Genomic DNA, 26,115 nt, shown 5'->3' with positions numbered 1-26,115 from the left:
TAGCTGTTCTGGCTTCGGAGGAAGAATTTGCTGATTTGAATGGGCATATTGCCGGGACGTGCAATATCACACCACTGCCAAGACCAGACGTTTGAAAAACGATTTCTGCTGTCCAAAAGACCATGGTTTACGAGGAAATAGTTTACCAGCAAGTACCGTGTCTAGCTAACCCCATTATAGATTATTTAGTCCAGGGGTGGTCAATATGTGGCAGTAGAAGGAAAATTATGCGGACGTCAATACCTAATTCCACTATGTGTCGGCACCCGTCAATACGTGAATTGAGTTTACGAATTGACTCCCTAATTTTTTGTTTTGGGGTACTCATGGTGTTTGTCGACTACTATGGTCATTTACACCAGGCCGATATTCTTCTTATTTTCCGTAACTGCCGACTTATAGCACGGCCCACCTCTAGGCTTTTTGTAAGACACCGCTGACGCGGATGAGGTGGCGAGGAGGAGCCTAATTAATGAGAGGCTTCAATTCATTCTTGAAATTTTCTTCGCGTCACGCGCGGTTCAATGCGAGTTGATTTCGATTTTAATATACTAGTGTCCTTTGTAATCTGAGTTCAACAGTACAGATGTAAACAGCAGAGGAAAATTATGCGCTCCATAACGAAATACCAATTTGTAATCGTGTTCTCCTCATCACGAAAGAAATTTGTTACTGGTAGGCCTACGTTTGAGCGAATCTAACATATTTCCCGTATACCGACAATCCTGATGGGAGGTCAAGAAATAAAAGCATGCAGCAAAGGGGACTAATAACAATTGGCCCACCCAAAGATGCAGCACAGCAATAATAACTTCTCTAAATTTTCTAAGAAACCCCCTGCGTTCAATCTACCAGTGGATCTGAACACAGAGGCTGGGAAAAAATATATATTTAATAGTAATATGTGAAACTATACTATTATTAATGACGGAATTCAGTCAAAAATGTGAAAAAATTATCGCGCTTCGCGCGTCTACAGAACGTATCCCGGTGGCTGTTCGGAACATGGCCACTCAACGATTTAGGTGCACATAGTAAGCCGATGTGAGTGAATAGATTAGCCCGGAGTGTACCGGCAATGGATATGGACAGTTCACCGTGGGTTTTTGGCCTCCGATTAATTCATTACGATTAAGCACTGGAATGCGGCCGTCAATAGCAAAAAGGTCGGCCGCCCCTGTTTTGGTTTCTGCAGAGTGTTGTCCGGCATCGTGCGCAGCTCATAGTTCAAAATATATTGAAATTGATCATCAGGATATTATTTGTTGTAATTGTATTTTTTCAATAAAATATTATTTCTTTTGTGGTAACCATGCCCGTCGCCCATGTTAAAAAGCACAGCGTTGTACTGACGTAGAGTTATCAAAACGTGGTTTGATAAACGGTGTTGCCTATTTGTATCTCGATAATGAAGTCATGCGGCCCGCGGCCTCTATAAATTTTGAAAAGTGGCCCGCGACCCATTTTGAGTTGGCGACCCCTGATTTAGGGTATAGATAGGCTATCACTTCACTGAAATGCAGGGTTGGAATTAGCAATATGACGTCACGTGACGTCATGAGGTTCACGTTCGCGTTCACTCAGAACCTTTCAAAAAGGTTCGCGTTCACACGAACCTGAACCTTTCAGAGGTTCACACCATCCCTATACTCAGCAAGAAGAGTTGCTATTCTTACCATTAATACTACTATCATCGCTTTTAATTGGGTCACTGCAGTCAAAATGTTATTAAATTGAGCTCGTGACTCGTATTTATACGTGCATTGACGACGCGGAGGAGGATTTCCCCATTTTCTAAGTATGGTTGCGTTATCTATAACTTCCCAATCGCCGATCTCAGATTCTTATTTCAGTATTCATCGGTCCCTCACTACCCAGAATATTCGAACTTTCATTTTTTATGACTTTATTTCAGTATCAACGGTTGTTAGGACATTTAAAATTGAAGCGGCCTCTTGTTCGATAAAGGATTAGTCTACGTCTATACTGATTTTGTTACATTCCTGGTCTGATACAAATTGCTAAAACAATTTTTTTATATATACCTAGAATCTAGATCAGTGGTTCCCAACCTTATTCGGTGGCAGGGCCAAATTTAGAATTTCAGAGTACGGTCGAGGCCGCGCGAATACCAGGGCAATGAAAGGAACCCAAAATAGTCACCAAAATATGAAAATTCGCATTGTTCCGATTATTTGCTTGACGCCCTTGGCCATTGTGTTGCCACGCTCCCGTTGTTCAGAACAATCAACCTTTTTGGCTATTTCGGAGTAGTTTTATTGTCCTGGCGAGATTTCAATTCGTATTTTTGGAATCAGTGCGACACCTCCTTTCGATAAACATCGTCATATCAAATTATTCGGACGCTTGGGTCGCGAGCTATAGGACTACCAATTATGCTGTTTCTTTGCCGTCTAAGCAGTACGCATCTAGGCGTATTTAATCGTGAGTCACTTGTTGCACATCTATCCGTAAATTAGTTATCAATACCCAGTACCGTAACAGCACATCATCAGCCACCCCCCCAAACGCTGCTCTCGGCCCCCTCAGGCTAGATGGCTGTTTACCGCTATCCGTATCGACAATGTTGTATAGATAGGAGCACTCGATGAGCATCATTCGAATTCGAATAGGATTCAGACTTCATTTTAGTGCATTTTGTGTCGTTCGGATCGGATACTGATTCTACTTCCGATTTTGCAGCGGATATTTTCAAATATATCTTACTTTGTTTTGGACAACACTGCCGTAAAGCTCTTCCGTCAAGGGCCCAAGCAAATATATATCAGCTAATGAGCTATCCATAATCATAGACTTTGTAAAGGCTATGCCATAACTGTATCTCACCTCAGCTGTACTATTAGGATTATTAAAAAAAGCTATTCAATATGAGTTTGTCGGATTCCTGGACGAGATTGCGCGTATTCGAACGGATTGTTCCTCAGAAAACCAAGCTGTCGGACGGATATGGATTCTCAGAAATCAAGATCCGCTCATCACTGGGATAGTCTCTCTGACCGAGTATATCCGATGCTACTATATTTTATCCGGTTAGAAACGCCAATCGGCATTCGAAAATGGGACGCTGCGATCTCAAGCGACGCGTTTGCAAGATCCGGTTTTGGCGTGTAGGATGGTATCATCGGGCATATATATGATGTTGGTGTTTGCCAATACATTCAACGGCTCTTTTGACTGGTAAGAGGCAGTCAGTAGATATTCAAAATGAAGGCGTTAATTTCCCTATCAATTGTATTCGTGATGACTGCAACCTGCAACACCGCGTGAGTAAATTCTGACTAATTCTTCATTGTTTCATATTTCTTGGAATAAAAATTCAGATATCGGCTTTCGGTATAACCGGCCCTTGTTTAGTTATTTCTAGGCAAGCTGCCACCTATTAACTATTTCTCCATCATCATCCAACCTGTGTACGAGATGCATACCATAAGTCTGGAACAAAGGTGGCTCATATGCTCTTAGTTAGCAGCTCAGTAACAATTAAAAGAATATCGACCTGCTGTAAAATGACCATATATGTCGAAAACCCGTGAATACGGAAATAATAACCATAACATTGCTCAAGTACAGTGAGTGAACACTTGCAATATTTGATGTGTTTGATCAGAGGTTCAAGAGACGCGTCCAATCTAGTCAACTCTTTCCAGCACCTACGTTCGCTGATCTGATTTAAACAAATTGTCTATCGATGTAGCGTTTCACTTCTCGGATAGGGTTCAATTGTCTGTTCATACCTTTTGCTACATACAATTTATCATTGCAAGGTACGAGAGGGACGATCATTGATCACCTTGGAAATACCTATCCTATGCCACGAGTGCTACTAAAATTATATTTCAGAAGCAATGCATACGGCTCGTTAAGCATGAGCTTACGGAACCAACTGAGCCACGTGAGAAGTGAGTGATACGCGTTTGCATTAGTATTTGTTTAAAAACGGGAGGTTTTGTAGGACTGGAACGCGAGCAAGACAAAATACTGAATGATATTCTCTATTTGGACGAGATGCAGCAGTCAAAAATGACGAGTCCAGGACTGGACAAGGTCGATAGAGCATCTCTCGGTTTCGAGAAAAAAGATACTGACACGAATCTGATACTTCAAAAGCCAGGACCAACAACAGGTTTGTGCGCATTTTGTAATAATTGTTATCAAAGTGCAAAAGCCAGCAAAAATAATGAAACGTTTGTGCACGATTTGTAACAAAGTATACAAGCCATGAGTCGGTCAAATTTTTGAATCTCGCAAAAATTTAGCTGTCGCGTAGAAACGAGGATAGAAATTTCTAAAACACCTATGTATGTCCTCTCGAAAACTCTCGACTGTTCATGGAATGTCCACATGACTTGATAAACGGGCCAATTGTACTCTGGTTCAGCTGATCGATGCGACATATGCCGGAGCGCAATTTAAATAATTAACAAGCCCGAAGCGATCCCAAGTGACGATACCTGATCCATGCTCCTGCTCCACAAAAGTAAAGAGCATCTTGAAATCACACTAATGTAGTTGTAATTGTATATATAGGACTGTGTGTCATACCAGAGTCAGAAAAACGAGTTAATGAAAGTACCTTAAGATAACTTGTAAATTGTAGCAACTTATACCAGATCTTTTGCGGTAAAATCGTCAGATCAATGCTGTTAAAAAACAGCTTGGCCACTTTTCCAAATGGTTGGCAGAAGCTATAGGCATTTATATTAAAGACCTCGGTAATGATTGTAGCAGAAGACTTGCTTTCACGAATATATTGCTGCGCGTTTCGTAATCGGGTGAAATTTAGGCACTGATAGCTATGCTTCTATCTGAAGCCAGCGACTTCGACGGTCTACCTCAGGGGTGTCCTCTGCCCAACCTTTTGATCAAAGGGCTACATGGGGTGAGGTATGGCTTCAGCAATCATACACCGATCATTTTGGGTCTATTTTATCGCCGGCAATCATTCTGTGAGAGCACTTCGCGGAATCGCAAGTTGCCCGAAACTTTATATGTCATGGTGTGTCTGGGTGTAGAGATGACTGGCGCCGAAATGTCGGTGTCCAATAGCACCACACCCACAAGCTACTCACTTCTAGACTGAAGCATCCCAACTGCCTCAAGCGATACGAGGAACATACCATTCTATCACAATTGCGAATAGAATTGGTATAATACATTATCTTTATATTATTTGTTTTTCTCAATTGTAAGGAATGACGCAGTCATATATTAAATACAAGAAAACAGATAGCACTAAAACAATTTCAAGTTGACTGAGTCTTCCCAAAATACTTCCGTTTTGTTAGTTCACCAAATAATTAGGACAGGATATAGCCATGACATGTCATTTCTATAATTACCACTCAGTCTCTTACCGTGGGCCAGATGTGACCTATAGCCTACGTTGGTGCATGTATTTTATCAAATAATGTTGTTATATGGTGTTCACGACGTTCCATGTGTGATATTAGTTTACGCCAGTCCAATATTCTTATTGATTCTCAACTGCCAACTTATCGCACGGCTTATGTTCGATCCAGACTTTTGTAGGCTTTGTCACCGCTTATGCGGAAGTGATCGCTATAGGTAAACCTTCAATGCGAAGCCGATGGAGCTTCATTCCCACCGTAGCTTCTGATGTTTCTTTCATTTTATAATTACGCCCACGGCGACGTGTTGCGACTTCAGAGGTATCAGAATGAGCGACTAAACATTTAGCTCGGACTCTGAAGCCAATGAATGGAAAGCTATAGTAAATTGTTTGCTCCATATTCACATGGGCGTGGAATAGCCAAGGTACGCGACTCGTGACTCTTCGTCGGTACTTCGACGTTGTTATGGCCATGGTATTTCCACTGTATTGGTCATATTATACCGTGTCTACATCCTTTTTATTATGAATCCAAAGATGCTGATTTTAGCACAGCCTACATATTCGACGCCGACTCTGCATAACACACCACCAACACCGAATGTTATTGATCGATTGTCTAGTTCTCTGTAACCTGACTTGTGTCTCTGTTTTATTCAGGAACGTATGACTGCGAAATCTTACCAAGTTACCGTAAGTAAAATTTATAATTTAATAATCTGTGTACAGCTGGTGCCTGACCTGGAACTTCGTTCGGGGGCGCTGAACGTCCCCGGAGAACAATGTTAAGACACTTCCAACCCGGATATTGTGCTGCATGATGGCTCTTCTTTCTTGTAGTGACATGCGGTCGCCCCTGTTAGAATAGTGAAGACACGAGCTGTGACGTAACAAACACAATAAATGGGCGTCGGTGCTGCTACCATAGTGTCCTATTTGGCGTGGACACAAGCAAATCTCACGGCTCAGTGAAATTGGTCTACGTCACACTTTTCATTTGGTCAAAGGCAATTTGATGGTAATTTCTGACCGGCTTGCCGAGCATTAAATTTGATAAAATGGGTATCAATCGAAAGCTGCCGCGGTACTGATTGCGAAAATATAAATTTTATCCTGCTCGTGGTCTTTGAGCCCCCAAAATCAGCCTCGAATGCTGCATTGTAACGGAGTTTGGTTAGGACACTATGCTGCTACGCTTACCAAGTTCAAACTTTCAACTGGAGTTTCATCACCAAGATAAAAAATTGAATAAATCATTTCTGCCCGACGCGAAGCAGGAATTTTGCAATGAACCAAAAATCGAATCGAATCGAAAGTGAATCGAATCGACACCGTTCGGAAACTTCTTATTTATGATACCAATTTTGAAAATCGGTTTTGATTGACAGCCTCTAGAAAAAGATGATAATAACCCCCATCTACTTGCTTCTGAAATGGGTGTATCCATATGTGCCTATGATTATTTTATGTTTTCGTTTGACCAAACTGCTTGATTTCACTGACGAATTCGTCACAAATCAGGTCGCGACCGTGGAGCTAAAACCACTATGATACAGCGATATCGTACGCTATTTGATACTTAATATCTTAATCCTTATTTCGAGTCAGTTACATTCTTTTCTTGGACGTACCTGGCATGTGCCTAAATGACGAAATATTTGCGCCCTCTGCTTAAATTCTGATATCGTGACGCATAAAATGTGTGCGCCTCCTTCAAACAGTATGGAACTTTGGTTAAGAGAGGATTCGCAATAATTAAATGAAATGTATTGCAGTAAGGGAAATATTAACTCTGTTTAGATGATGTCATAACAGCATGGACGAACGTGACGACGAGGTGCGGATTTTATGTTGCACTTTCTATATGAGAATGCTTTCCTAACGAATTTATTTCCGAAATGGCACTAGGATATGATTTATGATAACAGGATGACAAATTTCGAATACATGGTCCGAGGATGATCTTGATTATATCTAAAGGCGTTTTGCAACACGTACTGAAATATATTAAAGTTAAAGAACATTTACGATATGTCATGAAATAAAATACTGCATATATGTGTATGTGTGTATGTATATAAACATTGTGAAAAGGAGTTATATCGTTCTACCTGCTTATCCAACATATTCAACTACATATTGTAATATTTTCAAACAGGTAACTAGTAACTAGACAATGTAAAACGGAAAGATCAGAGTCTGATCAAGTGTCTGTAGTCTTCCGTTTATTTGATTAAATATAACATACTATTCCTTAGTGATAGTTCAGTTGCCGATTTAACCAACCGTGATATATACATATCTGGTATAGCAAATACTGTACAGCAAATTATAACGCTATAGTTACTGTGAGAACATCGTATTGCTTCCAGATCACAGAATGGTGAAAGCTGTAATCTGAAGAATATCATGGATGCCATCATTTCCGTGGCAAATGGTTGTACTGGTCTCAGGATCTCTGATCGCATCGCTTTGACAGCCACTCACTGTCTTATGAAGACGAAGCAAGGCATATGGTTAGTTGACAATGATTAAACGCGACCAATTACAGAACATAGGCGGTTTGTAAACAATAGGAATAGGACTTGACTTGAGTCTAATCAAGTCACTCGATTGTTGGAGGTGACTCGAGTCAAGCTAAGTCAAGTCAAAATCTATTCAATTCGAATTTTCGAAGAAAGAGAGCGCGATAAAAGTAACAGCACCGCCGATTATACCGATTACAATCGAATTTCAATAATTGTCAAGATGTTTGAACTGCATATTAAGAGGTTACATATTATGAAATATTGTGAAAGGGCGCTGTTTCGCTCACACATACATATAAAGGGTAAAATACGAAACGGGAAAAAGTTGAAACAAATTGATATGGTGCACAACCCGGTGACGCACCATAAGATACAGTTTAAGCCAATTGTTGACGAGTAATATATACGTATCAACCGTATCTGTTTTTCGATTTTAAAAATACAAGAGCTTCATTAAGGTTTACTCTGAGCACTGAGCAGTCTATAGAATAACATGAAATCATTCTTATCGATATATTACAGCTGTTCGACGACAACGTGAGCTCTAATTCAGTGATTCCTATCCTTGTTTTTAACGCGGACCCCCAAATTACTTCGTATGGTTGCGTGGTCCCATTTTGGAATTTCTTTTAACGACACAACCCGAGTTAACTAAGAAAAAAAATGAACACCTCCGTCCATTCCTAATCATGGCTTCACACTGCCCATCCAGCCAGTGCTTGACAAGCTGCCTGATGACCAAAACATGTCTCCACTTATGACCGGCGATGAACGCACGTAACATAACAAAAAATAACATATAAATTGAAGAACAATGAGTTTAGTAGTTTAAATTTTTACATTGGCCTTCCATTGCCCCTTAAAAGTATTCGGCGAACCCCGAAGGGGTGCACGGACCCAACGTTAAGAAGCCCTTCTCTAATCATCTCTCATTTGCGGTAAATTTATTTGTGACAAACCAATGGAGGCTCAGTAAAACCAGATTTCGCAATCGCTGAATGACTTTATGATTGCTCTGATAGGTAGCATCAGCGTGCCGTGAAGAAGTACAAAAAGCTGGAAAGTCCTGTGAGATATAGAGGGAGATGTGGTACCAATGGATCAAGAAGTGCAAAATGATCACTGGCCCCCAAATCGTCAACCGATAAGAGCAGATCTTTTGCTGGCTCACTCAACACTTTGATACAAACCTACCGGATATATATACATGAATTTCCACCAATTGCAAAAATATATGTGAACGTTCACAATTTGTTGATCGAACGTATCATCGGTCCCCACCCTGTGGCCGGAAGTAACACGACTTGGGACCTACGAGACATACGATCACAAACGTAAATGTTCCAACTTTTCTTGCTGTGTAATATAATCTAAGCTACAGCAAGCCAAAAAAGAATGTCTGGTCGCAGCCGGCGATAAAACGGAATAAATAATGCCCCAAATGTTGCCATGAAATCACTTTGGATTCAAGCACTAACTTACAAATCTGAGGGTAGATACACATTGCCCGCAAATCGAGATTTTTACATTCAATTAGCTCATTATAGCGATAAAACATTACTGTTAATTATTAAATACAGCGTCTATGTGTGTAGGCGCGTTTTTTGTTGTTGCATGACTAGTTAATCCAACTATATTGCTTGATTTGGATATGGGATCATTGGCCTTAACTCTATAAATTATGTATTTGAATTGAAAAAAGTCCACTGAAGGATGGTATTGAATATCAAATATGTACCGTTATACAGCCTGGTACAAGCCCGACCCATTAGAATTATTTCTGGTTTGTTCGTGTTGAATATTTTAAGGAAAAATGAATGCGTTGATCGAAATTCATTTTAAACTTCCCAAAACAGAAGACATCTGCCAGAGACCCCATTACTCAAGCTGGTCAAAGTATTTTTTGCATGTGACGAAAGATTCTGCCTGCTTATAATTGTAGACAATTTCACAGAGTGTAATCATGGGATTATCACAGATAATTTTCCAAGTATTTTTCGTTCCCAGTGTCTCATCGGTACCACATCCCCCCTACTTAAATAACAATAGGCAAAAAAAAATTGACTAAAAAGATCAATTCAACGGAAAGTAGACGTGGAAACCGGTTTTCCGAGCACCTATTCGGACAAATGACCTTATTTTAGTCAAATCACCAGCGATAAGAGGCAATTAAATAAATAAATGTATATCTTTGTCCTCTTTTTCGAATCCGCAAATATTGGGGGTGGGGGGATTTGTGTCGAGCTTGATAAGGGAGCGATGAGTCGAAAAAGGTTGGGAACCACCGGACTAGACCGAAATACATGCGTTAGCATTAGTATCGCTTATCTGTCTGCTAAATTATCCCCAACATGCAATTGTTTACAGTGATATAGCTGGCGCTGGAAACCAAGTTATCAGACATAAGTATTACTACAGAACTAACAAGCAACAAATCAAGTAAGTTTTTTTCAGGCTAGCGATAATTAAGGGCTATTCATATTCGTGCGATGCAGCACAGGTTGGATAGATTGTTTAGCTCTCCATCACACGCAACAAATATCCGGCCTATTATTTCGTATACCGACACCTATATGTGTCGAGTTGAAAGGCCCCTGTGCAAATTGGACATTGTGCAGTCCAGAGTTGGATCAATTACATTATTTCAGTTCAATTACAATTACAATTACAATTACTTTCATGCATGTTTCAATTACATTACAATTACAATTACTCCATGCTAAAAATATCAAATTACAATTACAATTACAATTACTCCTTGCATGCTTCAATTACATTACAATTACAATTACAATTGCTGCTGTTGAACATGTAATTGAATAATCATAAATTCAACCGTGCTCCTTGACAACCGTAGCGTCGTAATTAACAACAATTCAAGTATTCATGTTTCATTCATGATGCGCAAATACCCGCTAATTAATAAAAAGAAAAAACGTTTTCGAACTATATGCAGTATGTCGTTGAAAAAAGTATTATAATATATGCAAGTGTTGGATTTGCGTATATAGTATATAATTAAAGAAATAATATCATTTTTATCGAGGGACGTAGGAATTAGGATGAGGAGTAAAAACAAAACCGTGCTTTGTCAGATAAGACGTTATATAATATCCAGTGATCTGGTTCGTTAGCCAGACGAAGTAACGATGCAGCATCGTGATCTGAAATCGTATTGTAGATTGCCAACCCACGGATAGATGCGCAAGATGTGAGTCACGGATGAATGCACCGACAAACGTACTGCAGAGCCGGCTAAAATCAGCAAACCTTGTAGTCCTAGAGCTGGCGATCCAAGCATCTAAATTTGATGCATCTGGTCTTTATCGTACGCTATCGATGCACTAATTCCGAAAATACAAATTAAAATCTCGTAAGGGCAATGTAACTGCTCCAAAATAGCCGTTTAAGGCCGGCTGTTTTGAAAAGTGAGAGGCCGCAGCAGCATGACCACAACAATGACCAATTACGCCCAGCGATTGTTCAGAACAATGCCGATTCCCAGACTTTCACGACTATTTTGGGATGGTACCATTGCCTGGAAATATACTTTTATTGCGGAATCAGTGCGACACTAGCTTCCGATTAGGACCATACATATCAAATTTCGACGCTTGGATCGCCAGCGATGGGACTATCAATTCTACTGCTTTTAGCCGGCTCAGCAGTTCGCTTCTCGGCGTATTCAATCGTGAGTCACGTGTTGAGAATCCATCCGTTGGTTAGTAAGCTAATAATTGTATACAATGGCAGCCGAGGCCAGCATAGCGGTAAAAATAAAAAAAACTTCGCCCGCAAGTGCGCAGTCAAGGGCTTCCGCAAATGGATCCATCAAATTCCTTGTCGACATTTAAAGACAATGCATTATAAGTCAATTATTTTATGTTGTGCTTGTCAGGTCTCAATAGCAATTTAATGTAATTGAAATTGTAATTGAGCAAAATTTTTGTCAAATTACAATTACAATTACAATTACACAAAATAAAAATGCTTCAATTACAATTACATTACAATTACATTGAAAAATGTAATTAATTACATTCAATTACAATTACAAATTACAATTGATCCAACTCTGGTGCAGTCATCTATTCACACTTAGACTCAAAAGCATCAGTGACGACACGTCACTGTTAAAAAGATTTCGCTCCTCAAAATGTATATTGTCTTTCTCAAATTTCACCCTGGCTACGCCTATGTCTATAACCTTAGCCAGGAGAGCGTCGTCAATCAAAATTTCCCACTAAACACGGGTAACGCGGATTTCGTAAGGGGTAGAAATGTAGTCGCTGTAAAATATCGAAACAACATCTTAGATTTGTATTAATGAAGCCTTCAAACGCTGTAAAGTGGTGAATGTGTTTTTTATTATAATTTTTGCCATCTTGCAGAAACGACATTGCCGTTTTGAAGAAGAGTCACGCATCCGCGAGCAATCTGAATTGTTTGCAGCAAAGCTGTAAAGCGTCGACATCATGCAAAATAATTAGCAAATATGGCTTCAAGGGTAAGTTAAACGTTGTGACAATATTCTAACACCTGTTTGATAATGTGTAAGCCCAATGATATTCTAACATTTCAATGATCGTCCACGTAAGTGAGGTCAGAAACCTCTTAACCTCGCAGGCTAAATGACAAAATTATGGTGTAAATGATGTAAAATGTCAGGTAATGGGCGAATATACGCTGATCAATACAGACATTTCTCAATCATGTCGAATTCACGTCCTCGTTGTGCTACTTCGCATGTTTCAGCAACCGTTCCATATTTATAACAGGCTATTCGTCGAGAGATATTTATTAGTATGAAATCATGATGATATGAAATACATAGAGATTCGATGGGATTATTATATTCTATATTCACAGTAAGACTGGTAAAACACACGTAATCCCGGGCCAACATGCCTCCTAATAGAATTGTCGAGATTGAAGTATTTTTATTGAAGGATTATTATTATAATAGCATAAAACAGTTTCAATTACGTTTACAGTCATTAAGCTTATACGGTGTACAAAATGTCCGTTTCTGGGCTGAAGTGCATCTTAACGACGGCCATCGTAATTCTTTTGCGAAATCCACATCAACGAAAAGCTTGATTTCTCCTGCAATAACGGAGCTTACTGCAATTGAAACCCTCCGCTTCGTTGCTTTTTCCAAGTAATCCCGACAATATTTGTGAATTTGACATCAGCTTTTATATTTTATTTTTCCTCGCATTTATATTGATTTCAGCATATTTTATGTGCCTCGAAGCGTATTGGCGTGTAACGTAAAATTATTTTGTACACTTCTTAGTTTACGGAATAAATAATTAGGAATATCGGCCTGGTGTAAATGACCATATTCGTCGACAAACACCTTGAATACCACAAACAAACATACAAACAAAAAACACTTGTAATCGAGGTAGTATCATTGCTAAATGACTACTAAAAAGAGGACCAGACTTGTACGAAATACTGGATTTTCCAAATGCGCAACTATAACTATAACTATACTCACTTGTGTTTAAACTCTCAGCTATAACTAGAACTAGAACTAATCACTTTTTAAAACTGGCAAATAGAACTAGAACTAACGACCTGTAACAATCCGCAACGAACTAACTAAAATACGAATAACTAGATCCGTGATTCTTGACCTATGTTCCCGGGACCCTAGGGGTTCCTTGAGCCAGTCTCAGGGGATCTCCGGAGGTCACGACACACACTTAAGTCATACATAGGATTTGTGATGACACGCCCGCTTTGGGCTTGCAAGCAATTAGGCTCAATCAGTGGACGGAATATGACTGTTTTGGAGGTGTGGTGCGTTGTGTGCAGAGGCGTACGCAGGGACGATGCGGTTTGAAATTGAAACCCCTTCCTTCTGAAATGCCAATTCTATCCCATGTATGGATTGGCTCGTTTTTAATTAGACAAATTAGGGAAGTCTCGCATTTCTGCCCTATCGCCCGCTGTTGTTGAATTTGTTCTATCCGGTAGTAAATTCATCAATGAGTACCGTTTTCTTGAACTTGCCTGAATTTGTTTGCATTCGAGGCACACAAGACTGTAACAGGTATAATAAATGCCACCGAAAACTTTCAATAATATTAATAATACTGCAATTCCGTAATCTGACCTCTTCATGTATTGCATAGGAATAACAATTTGACTGCATTACTGAAATTTTGAAAGTTTACTCCAATCTCGCTATTTTCTTTTGGGTGCAGGTTGCTTCCCGGATTATGTGTGTATTTACCAGTTTTACTGTGAATAAAGAATATAATAGCGAATAACCTTCCTCGAACGAAATAATAAGCACATTTGGATTCCAAAACCACTTCGAATTATTCTACCTTGTGTGAAAGAAATTTTGCCTGCACATGATTTATTTGATTTCTTTCAGTGGATGTATCTCTCGCTATTTGTACGGACAAAGATCACCCCGGCTCTGATATGGATCCCAGCAAGACGAATCCAAATTCTTGTCACACAATGTGTGTAAAAAGAAGGAACAACGAATCTATTCTCGATGTTAGTTGCTCTACTTCTTTGCTATTGATCTAATAATATGTGATCATCTCATGCTCTTTGAAGATTTCCGATTAAATAATGTTTTTCACTGTTCGAATATAATATAATTGGAATTGGAGAACTTTAGATTAAATGCATACACTCACCGATTAATAGTCAGTTGCGCTTGCAGGCAACCGACTCGACTCTAGAATCATTTGCTCAAGCATTTGTGGCTTATCCAACATCCTTATTGACAAACTGAAGTGATGACCTGCTTGGTCAATGTCTTACAGAAGCATATCACGAACGTGTATCGTACATATAACCTAAAAAAGTTTGAACAGAGCTGGTGCAAAGACCATGCCAAGCAATCATCAACCCCGCATACAACACAGCACACATGTGACTGAATACACGGTGTCGAGACTCCTTATAATTAAAACAGCTTAAACTACCCGGTTGAATCTTGAACCCTCGAGAGACATGACTGGTGCGACTGAAATTATGTTAGAAAATTTTGCCTTATATTGATGGGTGTCATAACGTGAGCAAACCGATTGTATGTTCGAAATTTTTTAAATCGGTCCCCGTAAACCGTTTTTAGCTAATCGCATGAAATAGGGTTGCATTTAAAACAAAAATCAATTTTAAACAAGCATGTTTAAAACAAGGCCCTTATTTAAAACATTTTTTTAGATATTTTTTTTATCAAGCCACGACATCACGAATATTTAATTGTGACGTCATTACAATTTAACATTGACCAATAAGGGTAAATATAGCTCCTTTGACGAAGTATTTGTACCATAACTGTTGAACCGACTATTTCGAGGATTCCAACCATCCCATATCGACATACGTCGGCTAAATCGGGTAGTAAGTGTCCGTAGGCTCATATAACATGTTTTTCGGGAAGTATTCACACTATTATGGCATAATTTTACAACTTATAAAAAACACAATTTTTTTCAAAAGGTCTTTGTTTAAAACGTGTTTTAAACAAAGTGTTTTAAAACACCATTTGTTTAAAATGCAACCCTAGAAATGTACGATTTATGCAGTCACTGACAATAGTCAGGGTATATGCGCCGAAAATGCAGAGCGCGCACACTTCTCAGTATTGACATTTCTACGTAAGTATTGATTGGTGTGTCACGTGCATGCGCTAGCTCGGCTAGCATACTTATCTGAAATTGCTTTCCAGCTACGCTACGTACTTATATCATTTAATTGACATGAATCCTTGAAAACTACGTTGTTATGGATATTTATGTAGTTATGTTTTCTGCATTTGCAGGACTTGAGTGGTTCACCCGTGATATGCGAGGATGAGAAGAAAGCTGGAAGAGATAAATGGTATATTCGAGGGATCATGTCTTTCAAGAAAACTGGACACAACGACTATGCCATGGTCGCTATGATGGACGAGACTGCGCTCAGTCACACTACATGCGATTGCCCTGTTCCAAAAAAATGATTTTGTTTCTAAAAAGTACGGACATATTTTGGAATCGGGAAAGGAGGACGATTTCTTCAAATCACAAAAGTTAGATTACCGGGATTGAAAGGAAATGATTTTATAATTTTTACTGAAAATCTTGTTATGTTGGATAAAAAAGGTCATCAATCCGACTCGACTCCCCAATGACCCGCTCGAACGTCCGCATTGCATATCCACGGATATTATTTATAATATATATAGCTTCAAGTTTCCTAATTTAGAATGAGAGTCAAACGAGTCATCATTGGTACCCGAGTAGAATAAGAACTAACTCCATAAATTTCTGCTCAATGACAAGTGTACGGTGTACGCATAGTGATCTTCAGGACATGGCAAAACTACTTCAAGGGGAAGTAACGGATGAAGGTGTCATAAGTGCCTTCGAAATTGCAAAATGCATCATCGCGACTAACGCAGAGGGACTAGTGACATTACAAATGTGGTGCATTTATCAAAAAGGACGTTTTGTCCGAAAAAAAGTGTTCAGTGTAAGTGGAAGAAGTCTAAAAGCATAAATACTTGAGTAAGTAGTACATATAGGCAAAATCTAATTCGGAAAAGTAGACGTACATAGTTACCGACCATTTCTGATGAGGATACTGCAACAGCCGGACACCTGGCCTGTGGTTGGTGCCTCTCTATTACCTACATAGGTTCTCGAATTCGGCACAATATGATCGACAAACAGACTCCGGCACCACACATACACATGTATCTTTCTATAAATCATTTTTGTATTTACGTGTATCTTCAGCACGTAGTTGCGCCGTTATATATTCATGGCATACCTGCTGCTTTTGACTATGGTGTGTTGTGCGTATATATTGTGCTAATTACATCATTGTCACTTCCTGTAGCTCATTCACTACGCGATGAAGATTATTTTTGTTGATAAGAAAGTATTTATTCATTTTTCCACGTGTTGTGCGGGATTTTGTTTTACGACGTTATTTCTCGTTTATTGCGCAGATTTGATATTTTTCCGACTATGCGGACTCTAATAATAGTATTGACACGCTCAAATTGCAGTTGTAGGAGTTATGAGCAGATTTTATAAGGATAGAGGTGTTTTAGTGCATTGATTTGTAGTGACACAATGTTCGCGCTCTCGTTGTTTTCTCGTGGCGTGTTTGGCGCTGAGCAAGGAATAAGAATGGTATAGTACTACTTGGAGTAGATTTGGGCGAAAAGTACGGTACAAAATTACGGCCTGATGCTTTCTCACAGTATACGGTTTGGTACGAATTTTGATGTTTTATCGTATCGTGCCGTGCTTTTCCGTCTACCGCATTTTAAAGTACTGTGTTACTCTACTGCCATCGAATGTTTCATCACAAGGGAATTAGTAATAATAGCATCAAATCAATCGCGGATGAAGCAATGCCACATCAAACAAAGAAATAAAACAGTATGCTTCGCTGACTGTGACACTATAGTGTCCTACAATAGTGTGGACCATAGTGTCCTATATGGTGTCGACACAGGCAAATCTCACGCCTCAGTGAAATTGTATCACGTCACAATTTCCATTTGGCTGCCGGCAATCTGACGGTCATTTTTGACCGGCTTGACGAGCATTAAATTTGGTAAAACGGGTATCAATCGAAAGCTTACTCTGCACCGATTACGAACATATAAATTTTATTCCGATCGTGGCCCTGGAACTCCCACAATCAGCCTCGAATTTTTCATTGTTTAGGAGATTGGGATTTGGACGCAACAATGCTGTCTAGCTCTTTTTCTCTTGAGCTACTCTCTCGTTTCGCCAGACAGCATTGTTGCGTCCCAATGCCAATCTCCATAACAATGAAAAATTCGAGGCTATATTTTCGTAATCAGTGCAGAGTCAGCTTTTGATTGATACCCGTTTTACCAAATTTGATGCTCGGCAAGCCGGTCAAAAATGACCGTCAAATTGCCTGTAGCCAAATGGAAATTGTGACGTGATACAATTTCACTGAAGCGTGAGATTTGCCTGTGTCGACACCATATAGGACACTATGGGGTGGACAGTGGACACAGGCAAATCTCACCACTCACTGCGATTGGAATACGTCACACATTCCATTTGGCCAAAGGCAATTTTACGGTAACTTTTGACCGGCTTGCCGAGCCTCGGGACCACGAGGAGCATAAAATATATATTTTCGCAATCTGTAACGGGGTAGCTTTCAATTGATGCCAATTTTATCAATTTTCGCGCTCGACAAGCAGGTCAAAAGTTGCCTTTGGCCAAATGGAAAGTGCGGCGTATACCAATCGCAGTGAGCCGTCAGATTTGCTTGCGTCCACACCATTGTAGGACACTATATGGCAGAGGTCTCAAACTCGAATGTGCTCGCGGACCAATTTCATACTTTTTGATTGCACCGCGGGCCGAAGCACCAATAATAGTAGGATTCAATGTATTTCCAAGTAGGCCTTATATTGGGCTTACCATATTTTGGAAATCTAAAAGGAGGACACTTTTTCACTTTTTCAGAAATTTGAGACTTGAAAAACCGGAGAAGAATTCAGAATGCTCAATTCACTCTGAGCTCAAAATACCGTTTTCCTCCCGATATTGCTAGGTGGTTGACCGAAAAAAAGGTCAACTTTTCGCTTAGAGCTCAGATTACCGTTTTTCACTCCGAAATAACCGCCGGAGCGTCACTTCTGTGCTAATTTACGGCATATCACTCGCATTTTGCTCTAAATGTGACCTAAATTTTCAAAAAAGAGGACAAAATCTCAAAAAAGAGGACGTATATGGTAACCCTACCTTATATCACGGGACCTTGCAGACTGACATTCCACACGAATCGTGAAAATGTGATTCACTATTGTGAATTCACGCCCGACACGAAATAAAATCCCAGCATTTTGTAATATTTGAATAAAATTGTTGCTGTACTTGGCATAGTTGTAGTACAAATACATCTGGACATCATAAAAGCTGCCGCGTTAATATTTAGCGGTTAGCGGACATTTGACGTGTCACATTTACAGGTAGAATATTTTTGAATTTTAAAGAGATTGATCTGATATCAGATCATTGGAGCAGAACGGCCCCATCCGGGTTTCGGGCTTTCTCCTGATAACTATAGGACATTGATCATGTCATTAGCAAAGTCAAATTAAATCGGCGTTAGATTTACCTTCGAATATTGGAACAGATCTATAACAACTTGAATATAATGATTACTGTGATATAGCAATAGAAATGCCAAGTCGTCGAACCATCCATTGGTGTTACAGCTGTGAAGCGAATGCTACGACTACTTCATACTCGCCCCATTTAATTGACGATAATAACAAGGATAAAGATATACCAAAGATGACACATGATGCAACTAACTATACATCAAGAGGGCAACACAATGCCAATGGTTGCCTTACCGACCTGTTTATACATTTAAATAAGCTACGCAACACAAGCTAGGTCATTTTAATATGTTACCATTCCCCAGTTTGATAGTTGTTTGCATCCGTGGTTGTACCAAGTCACGGCGTTGCGAGTCACATTTAGTCCTTCTCTGATTGTAACGTTTGACGCTACTCAACTAAAGTCATTTTTATTTTATCACGAATTGAGTCCGAGTTCGAATAATTCCACAAAAGGCCGCATCCAAGTCCAAATCACAATTTTCAGTCACGAATCACCAACGGGTCATGTTTTGCCATCATAAACAATTATTGTGACCCAATAGTTGATCTTCCACCGCGCGGTAACTTTTAAAAGTGATGTAATAGTGTGAAGTTTGATGAGTAGTTTCAGGCTTCTGTAGTAGTTTTAGAGCAAATTTTCAGATCTCAAATTCAATAAAAATATACTTGGCAGTTGAATATTGTCGAATTTTCGAAATCCAAAATGCCATCGCGGGCCGCACAAAATGGTCTCGAGGGCGTCTCGAGGGTGTTTGAGACCTTTGCTATATGGCAATATATACCGGGATGCATATTGAACTGCTCAGGAATACCACGAGAAAATAAGGCGAAGAGTGTTGTCGTCGACATGTACCAAGAATTTCAAGTCACCTAGTGGCCCATACATGATAGTATCATCACAGTCGATAGGGGTCAGTAAACATTTGGAATTATACCGTAGGCCGACCGTATTTTCAGTTCCTTCCTAATCGCGCAACGAGGTAATTTAGTATCCGATGCAACTTATCCGTATCACGCATCGTCTTATGAACTATGGGCCTTGTACTAGAAGAGGGCGCCATACTGCGATTTCTACTCGTACTTGAGTATAATTCTGGGCCGCTACTAATCGAGTAGCTTTCTTGACTACTTTGACCACCTCTGAATATCACGCTGCTCAGAGGTGGTCAAAATAGTTAAGAAAGCTACTCAAGTAGAAGTAGACGTAGCGACGTAAAAATATACTCAAGTGCGAGTGGAAGTACTTCTTTCTTTGTCAACCTAAAACTACTTGAAGTAGAAGTAGAATTGACTGACTTTAAAACTACTCAAGTAAGTAAGTAGTGAAAACGATCGTAATTCGTTCGCATTGATTATCGAAAGCTGCAAATTGAACTATGCGAAAGGTGCAGAGCTGTGATGCATACCAGGAGGTATCAAATTTTGTACATCCTAAGCGTTCGTCAACATGATTGTATGAAAATGATAGTATTGATATGGAAATGCGATACCAATCCCCTGTTTACTCGAACAGCACGTTTTAGAAAATATTATGGTAGGGCACCCTTCCCCATATTATAAGCCCGTAGTTTAGTCGAAGAGCAATACGGAGAATTCGTATGGGATACGGTGTAAACACTTTGCGCGATTAGTAAACGTTAATAAAAAATATCGTGGACCGTAAAAATGTCATATTGTGTAGCTTTATTTCCAGAAATTAAAGGCATTACTACCCTTTCTTTTATACTTCAATATGTATGTTATCCAGACAAAAGAACTGATCATAATTATAACTCAAAGTATATGATACTGGGAATTGAAAGTGAAATATAAATACTACTTCTAAAAGCAGAACATGTATTTCTTGTTTTTAGTCCAGAAAGTATCAAAGATGGTATGCTAAAACAGCTCTAAAAGTAAAAAAGTCAGAGTTCACTTTTCCAGATTAAGACACGCCAATCGCCATGAACATGCTAGATTACGATATGACAAGTAAATGCTAGATTGCGAAACATCAGTTTTAAACGTTATGATGAGCCATATATACTGTGATGAATCATATCATATTGGGGATGAGCGACAATGTGGTGTGAACGGATCCACGCCAACCCTTCACCGAAATTATATTCACCGATACTTTTGTGAAATCATACTGGTCACTCCGTATCCACTGCGCGCGAAGCGCGACAAAAATTCTGGACTTTAGAAACTTTTATGAAAATAAAATGTTGATACTCCGTAAAAACGGCCCCGAAATTCCTCAAGCTATCTTTCTGATTGGGAGATTGAACTACTTCTACTTGACAAACTGAAAATAGCGAAAAGTAAGTAAGTAAATCACAAAATATTACGAAGTAGAAGTGGCAAAAATCAAATCTACTTGAGTAAGTACCAGAAGTGGAGGAAAGCTACTCGAGTACTTCAAAAAATTAGAAGTACTTCGTTACTGACCACCTCTGGATAGTATACGCACAGACTACGCTAACAATGCAAAACTATGGTTGAGTTATTTGTATACCTGGACAGAAATCGGAGGATATAGAAATGCGACCAGAAATTCTTGCATGTCGATGTCACCGAGACAAACGGCGACTTCCCGCTACAAGCCGCTGTATTGTTTTGTCCTTGTCGCGTCAAGCCATTTAAGATATGCAGTTCTCGTGTTCTGACAACAACCTATCGGTTTGCTTCTTCCGCGGTGCAACGAATGGTTGTTCATGGCTATCAACTTATTTCCTAAATATGCTCTTGCAAACGATACCAAAATTGCACAGCATTATGATGCGATAAGGTCATGAATATGAGGTTGTATACCAATGGAATTGCAAAGATTTTGCCAAAGCGAAAACCAGAACGATAGAAGATGTTCCAGGAATCCGTCCAAATTTGGATGTCATACTTAGAAAGGATAGCGATTCTTACCAATAATATTACTATCATAGCTTTTAATTGGGTCACTGCAGTCAAAATGTTATAAAAATGGACTCGCGCATTGACGACGCGGAGGAGGATTTCCCCATTTTCTATGTATGGTTGCGTTCTCCAGAACTTCTAAATCGCTGATCTCAGATTCTAATTTCAGTATTCATCGGTCACTCACTACCCAGAAATTCGAAATCTCAGTTTTACGACTTTATTTCAGTATCAACAGTTGTTAAAATTCCCCTAGGATATGAAAAATTGAAGCGGCCTCTTGTTCGATAAAGGATTAGCGATTAGCCTATATCTACTGATTTCGCTGCATTCCTGGTCTTATACACATCGACAAAACACTGTTTTTTCTATACCTAGATAGTCGGAACAGGTCGATGGAGCAGTGGTAGGATCCAACAGCATACCAACAACGATGGACTTTTTTTATGTATAAGTACCTCATTGCTGCCCCGCGAAAAAATACGAATAAAAATCTAAAAAACTTCGTTATAGATAGAATACCCTCAACCTTGGATGTGGCGAGATAGCGCAGTGATATAATCCGCGGCTGCAACACCAATGGGTGCGGGTTCGAGTCCGACCGAGGTCGACTTCAGTATTCCGATACCTAAGTGTTGGAGGTTTACCTAAGCTCATCCTCGCCACCTCATCCGCGTCAGCGGTGTCTTACAAAAGCCTAGAGGTGGGCCGTGCTATAAGTCGGCAGTTACGAAAAATACAAAGAATATCGGCCTGGTGTACATGACCATAGTAGTCGACAAACACCATGAATACCCCAAAACAAACAAACAAACAAACCCTCAACCTTATGCGGTTACAACCGTATTATTGTTAACAGGTCGCGACTAAACAACAACGATATTATCAAAGATAAAGCTTCTCCCAAGGATAACACTGAGTCACCTGCATAGGTATATCCAGTTACTTAAACCCCAGAAATTTCATAAATTGGGCATTTATATTACACTCATTGATAAAATTATTATTATTGAATAACACGCCATCACCTATGTCATGTTTTGAGCAGGATGCTTGAAGAAATGAACGTCGAAAACCCGCTCATCATCATATGAACGGCCACCTTGATAAAAACCAAACATATGGTAGAGGAAGTCCTTGATGCCATACAAGTAAAAATGGTCATAACGCAAATATTGTGATCTCTATTTATAGGGCAAAAGCTCGCGACCAATTTAAAGGTAACTACGTGGGAGGTATTGGAGTATCGGCATTGTTCGAACGATCGCAACCGGTCATTGTTATGGCCATTGTGTTGCAGTTACCCGATTGTTCTGAACAATGCCGATATTTCGGACTTGGAGGACATATTCTAGGTGGATCAGTGCCTGATCATTATTTTAATTTATATTTTCGGAATCGGTGCAACAGTAGCTTTCGATCAAGACCAGATTCAGTAGTTTCTGCGCTCGGGAAGATAGCTTTTGGATTGCCAGAAATCCTACAGTCGCTTACGCAAAACAACTCTACACTCCAGCCTCAGCGAAGCGGAACGAATCTGCAAAATCGGTCGTTGCCGTTCCATGTTTAATTTCTATAATGGTATGGTATGGATCGATATATTGGTATGGAATATGGAACAATGCAAGTATGGTATGGAAAATTTTAATCGATGGTATGGAACGACATTTCCATACTTCCATACTTTGGTGTTTTATTCATTTTATCGTGATCTGTGCAAGCTTCATGAAGCGTACGTTGTTCGCTGTCCACGGAATACGATCGCTTTTGTTATGTGTGAACATGAACTATTGAACGATGTGTAGGATCGAATACAGTCGCTGGTGCAACGGTTTTAGGAGCTCTTGGAATGGCATGATTTTGTGATGTAATAATGACAGCAGTAATGTTGATCCGATATTCTATTGAGTCTAGACACGACGTCTCCGAGCGTAGTCTATCATGTGACGCAATAATTGGTAATGATGCTACTCCAACTACTTCATTCCTCGAGTGACGAGAGCTTACAAGCAATCGTGATGCAACGTACTTAATGCTCAATGTGGTTGATAATTACATTTCTTCTGAAATATTATCCGCACATTTATACTATTTACATACCGAGATATCTTATTGGTCATATTTCAAATGCTCTCGCGTTAGGATTATAGATCAGGGAGTGGGGTAGATTTAGTTTGAAATTCTCGCCACACTAACCCCAACCAAATACTGTACTAATAATCACGCAGATCGCTGCAGTATTGATCGCCTGCAGCTGGGATATTTTTATGGTTGCACCTATATTATAATTCATGCGAGTATTTACTTCAAACTTGCATGTGCCTCATGCCAATGTACCGGAAATGCGATGATATTCTTATGGAGCAGGGGCGTGCAGCCACTTCTCCAGTCGGCGGGCCGGATATAGGAAAATTAAGTACTTGGCGGGCCGGCTTGCTGAATGGATAAATTATTCGCCCATGTTTACAAGGAATAAATCGTATTTATTGAATGTATTTTATCGACAGCAATGTCACTTCAAAGCCATTTCTCGCCGATAATGAAATACGATGTGGATTTGCGGACAGCATTTGCCATACAGGCGCCGCCATGTCTGCTTCTCTCTGATCAACTAACTCACAGTGCAATCCTTATTTAAGATTTCAAAGCGTTTGATAAGCCCCTTTACCCAAAATTTACCAAGATATCAATTCATTAGGTTGAGTATATCGTAAATGCCGATAATGCAAGTCTTCTCGCCTCGAAGACCTTACCCGTATAAACTCCACTCTCGCACGCTGCGCAGTGCGCAGACCTATAATAACACACGGTCACTAAAATTTGACGTTTAGGAAAGTAGTGGGGAATCTCGGCAGACTGAGGCCGCGGGCCACATTATCATGTAAGACGGGAAACTGTCCGCGGGCTGGACAAAATCTCGTTGCGGGCCGTATGTTGCCAGTCCCTTTTATGGACGGTCCTAGATAACAATCTGCTGACTATCTCAATTTGCTCGCGGAAGCTGTCGAGTAGAGGTACACGGCACCTCACCAATGTGAACTAAACTTCACCAAAACAGACTATGTGAAACTATTACCAGGAGTTAGATTGGCCTCATGGCTAGTTTAAGCAATAATGACATCCGAAATACCAATAATGTAGGTACTAGAAAAGGTACTATACCTATGATATTGAAGCATTTGAAAGTATGGAATATGTATCAAGTATGGTATGGAGAGAGTAAGGCAAGTATGGAGTATGGAAAATTCTCGTTCCATACCATACCATACCATGCCCTGCATCTAATTGGTGATTTGAAAAGTCTTTTCACTTCAAAAGAATGACAGGCTGTTGCACCTTTGCGAGAACACGCTATATTTCGAGGTATCGATAATTTTTATGGATAGTAGCACTGGGTGAGCATAATTCGAATTCGAATGGGATTCGGACTGCATTTTAGTCCATTTTGTGTTGTTCGGATCGGATACTGATTTCATTTCAGATTTTGTTTCGGATATTTTCAAATATATCTTAATTTGTTTAGGACAATCCTACTTACTGTAAAACTCTTCCGTCAAGGGTCCAAGCAAATATATATATATATATATATTAGGGCTGTTCAAAAATAACCTTTTTTCCTGAATCTTGCGGGTTACTTGATTAAATCTTTAGGTTGCCTTAAAAAATGACTCACACCAAATTTGAATTCATTCCAACCAATATTCGCGGATTTCGTAGAGTTTGAAAATTTTGAATTTGCCTAAAAATGCAAAAAAAATTTTTTTTCCAATTTTCCTTCCAACCTTATAAAATTGTTGCTCTGTCTTCAAAAACGATGCAAAACAAATTTGACTCGATTCCAAGCTGCAGAAGCCGAGTTATTCAAGTTTTTTGATGATAATTCTGGAATGATCCACCAATCAAGGATCATCCCAGAATTATCAATGAAAAACTGAAATAACCCCACTTCTACGGCTTCGAATTGAGTCAAATTTGTTTTGCTTCGTTTTTGAAGACAGCGCAACAATTTCATGGGGTTGGCAGAAAAATTTGAAAAAAAAAAATTTTGCATTCTTAGGCAAACGCAAAATTTTCAAACTCTACGAAATCCGCGAATATTGGTTGGAATGAATTCAAATTTGGTGTGCGTCATTTTTTAAGGCAACCTAACGATTTAATCAAGTAACCAGCAA

The 26,115-nt window shown here is 39.5% G+C and overlaps 1 protein-coding gene across 1 annotated transcript; it reads left to right on the top strand.

Annotated features, from left to right (window-relative positions):
* The first annotated feature begins 2,823 nt into the window (after positions 1-2,823).
* Positions 2,824-16,927, top strand: LOC145458484 (uncharacterized). The gene is made up of 10 exons (XM_080336862.1): positions 2,824-3,284; positions 3,862-3,920; positions 3,974-4,144; positions 6,032-6,064; positions 7,172-7,208; positions 7,744-7,887; positions 10,267-10,338; positions 12,291-12,406; positions 14,294-14,421; positions 15,701-16,927. The coding sequence occupies exons 1-10, from the start codon at positions 3,226-3,228 to the stop codon at positions 15,878-15,880; spliced, it is 999 nt and encodes a 332-aa protein (XP_080192988.1). The 5' UTR covers positions 2,824-3,225; the 3' UTR covers positions 15,881-16,927.
* The last annotated feature ends 9,188 nt before the right edge of the window (positions 16,928-26,115 follow it).

The sequence above is a fragment of the Botryllus schlosseri genome, chromosome 16, assembly GCF_051294905.1.
Source record: "Botryllus schlosseri isolate E-star chromosome 16, Bs_hap1, whole genome shotgun sequence".
Lineage (NCBI taxonomy): Eukaryota > Metazoa > Chordata > Ascidiacea > Stolidobranchia > Styelidae > Botryllus > Botryllus schlosseri.
The sequence above is the reverse complement of the archived record's forward strand: the minus strand, read 5'-3'. Positions and strand labels throughout refer to the sequence as shown.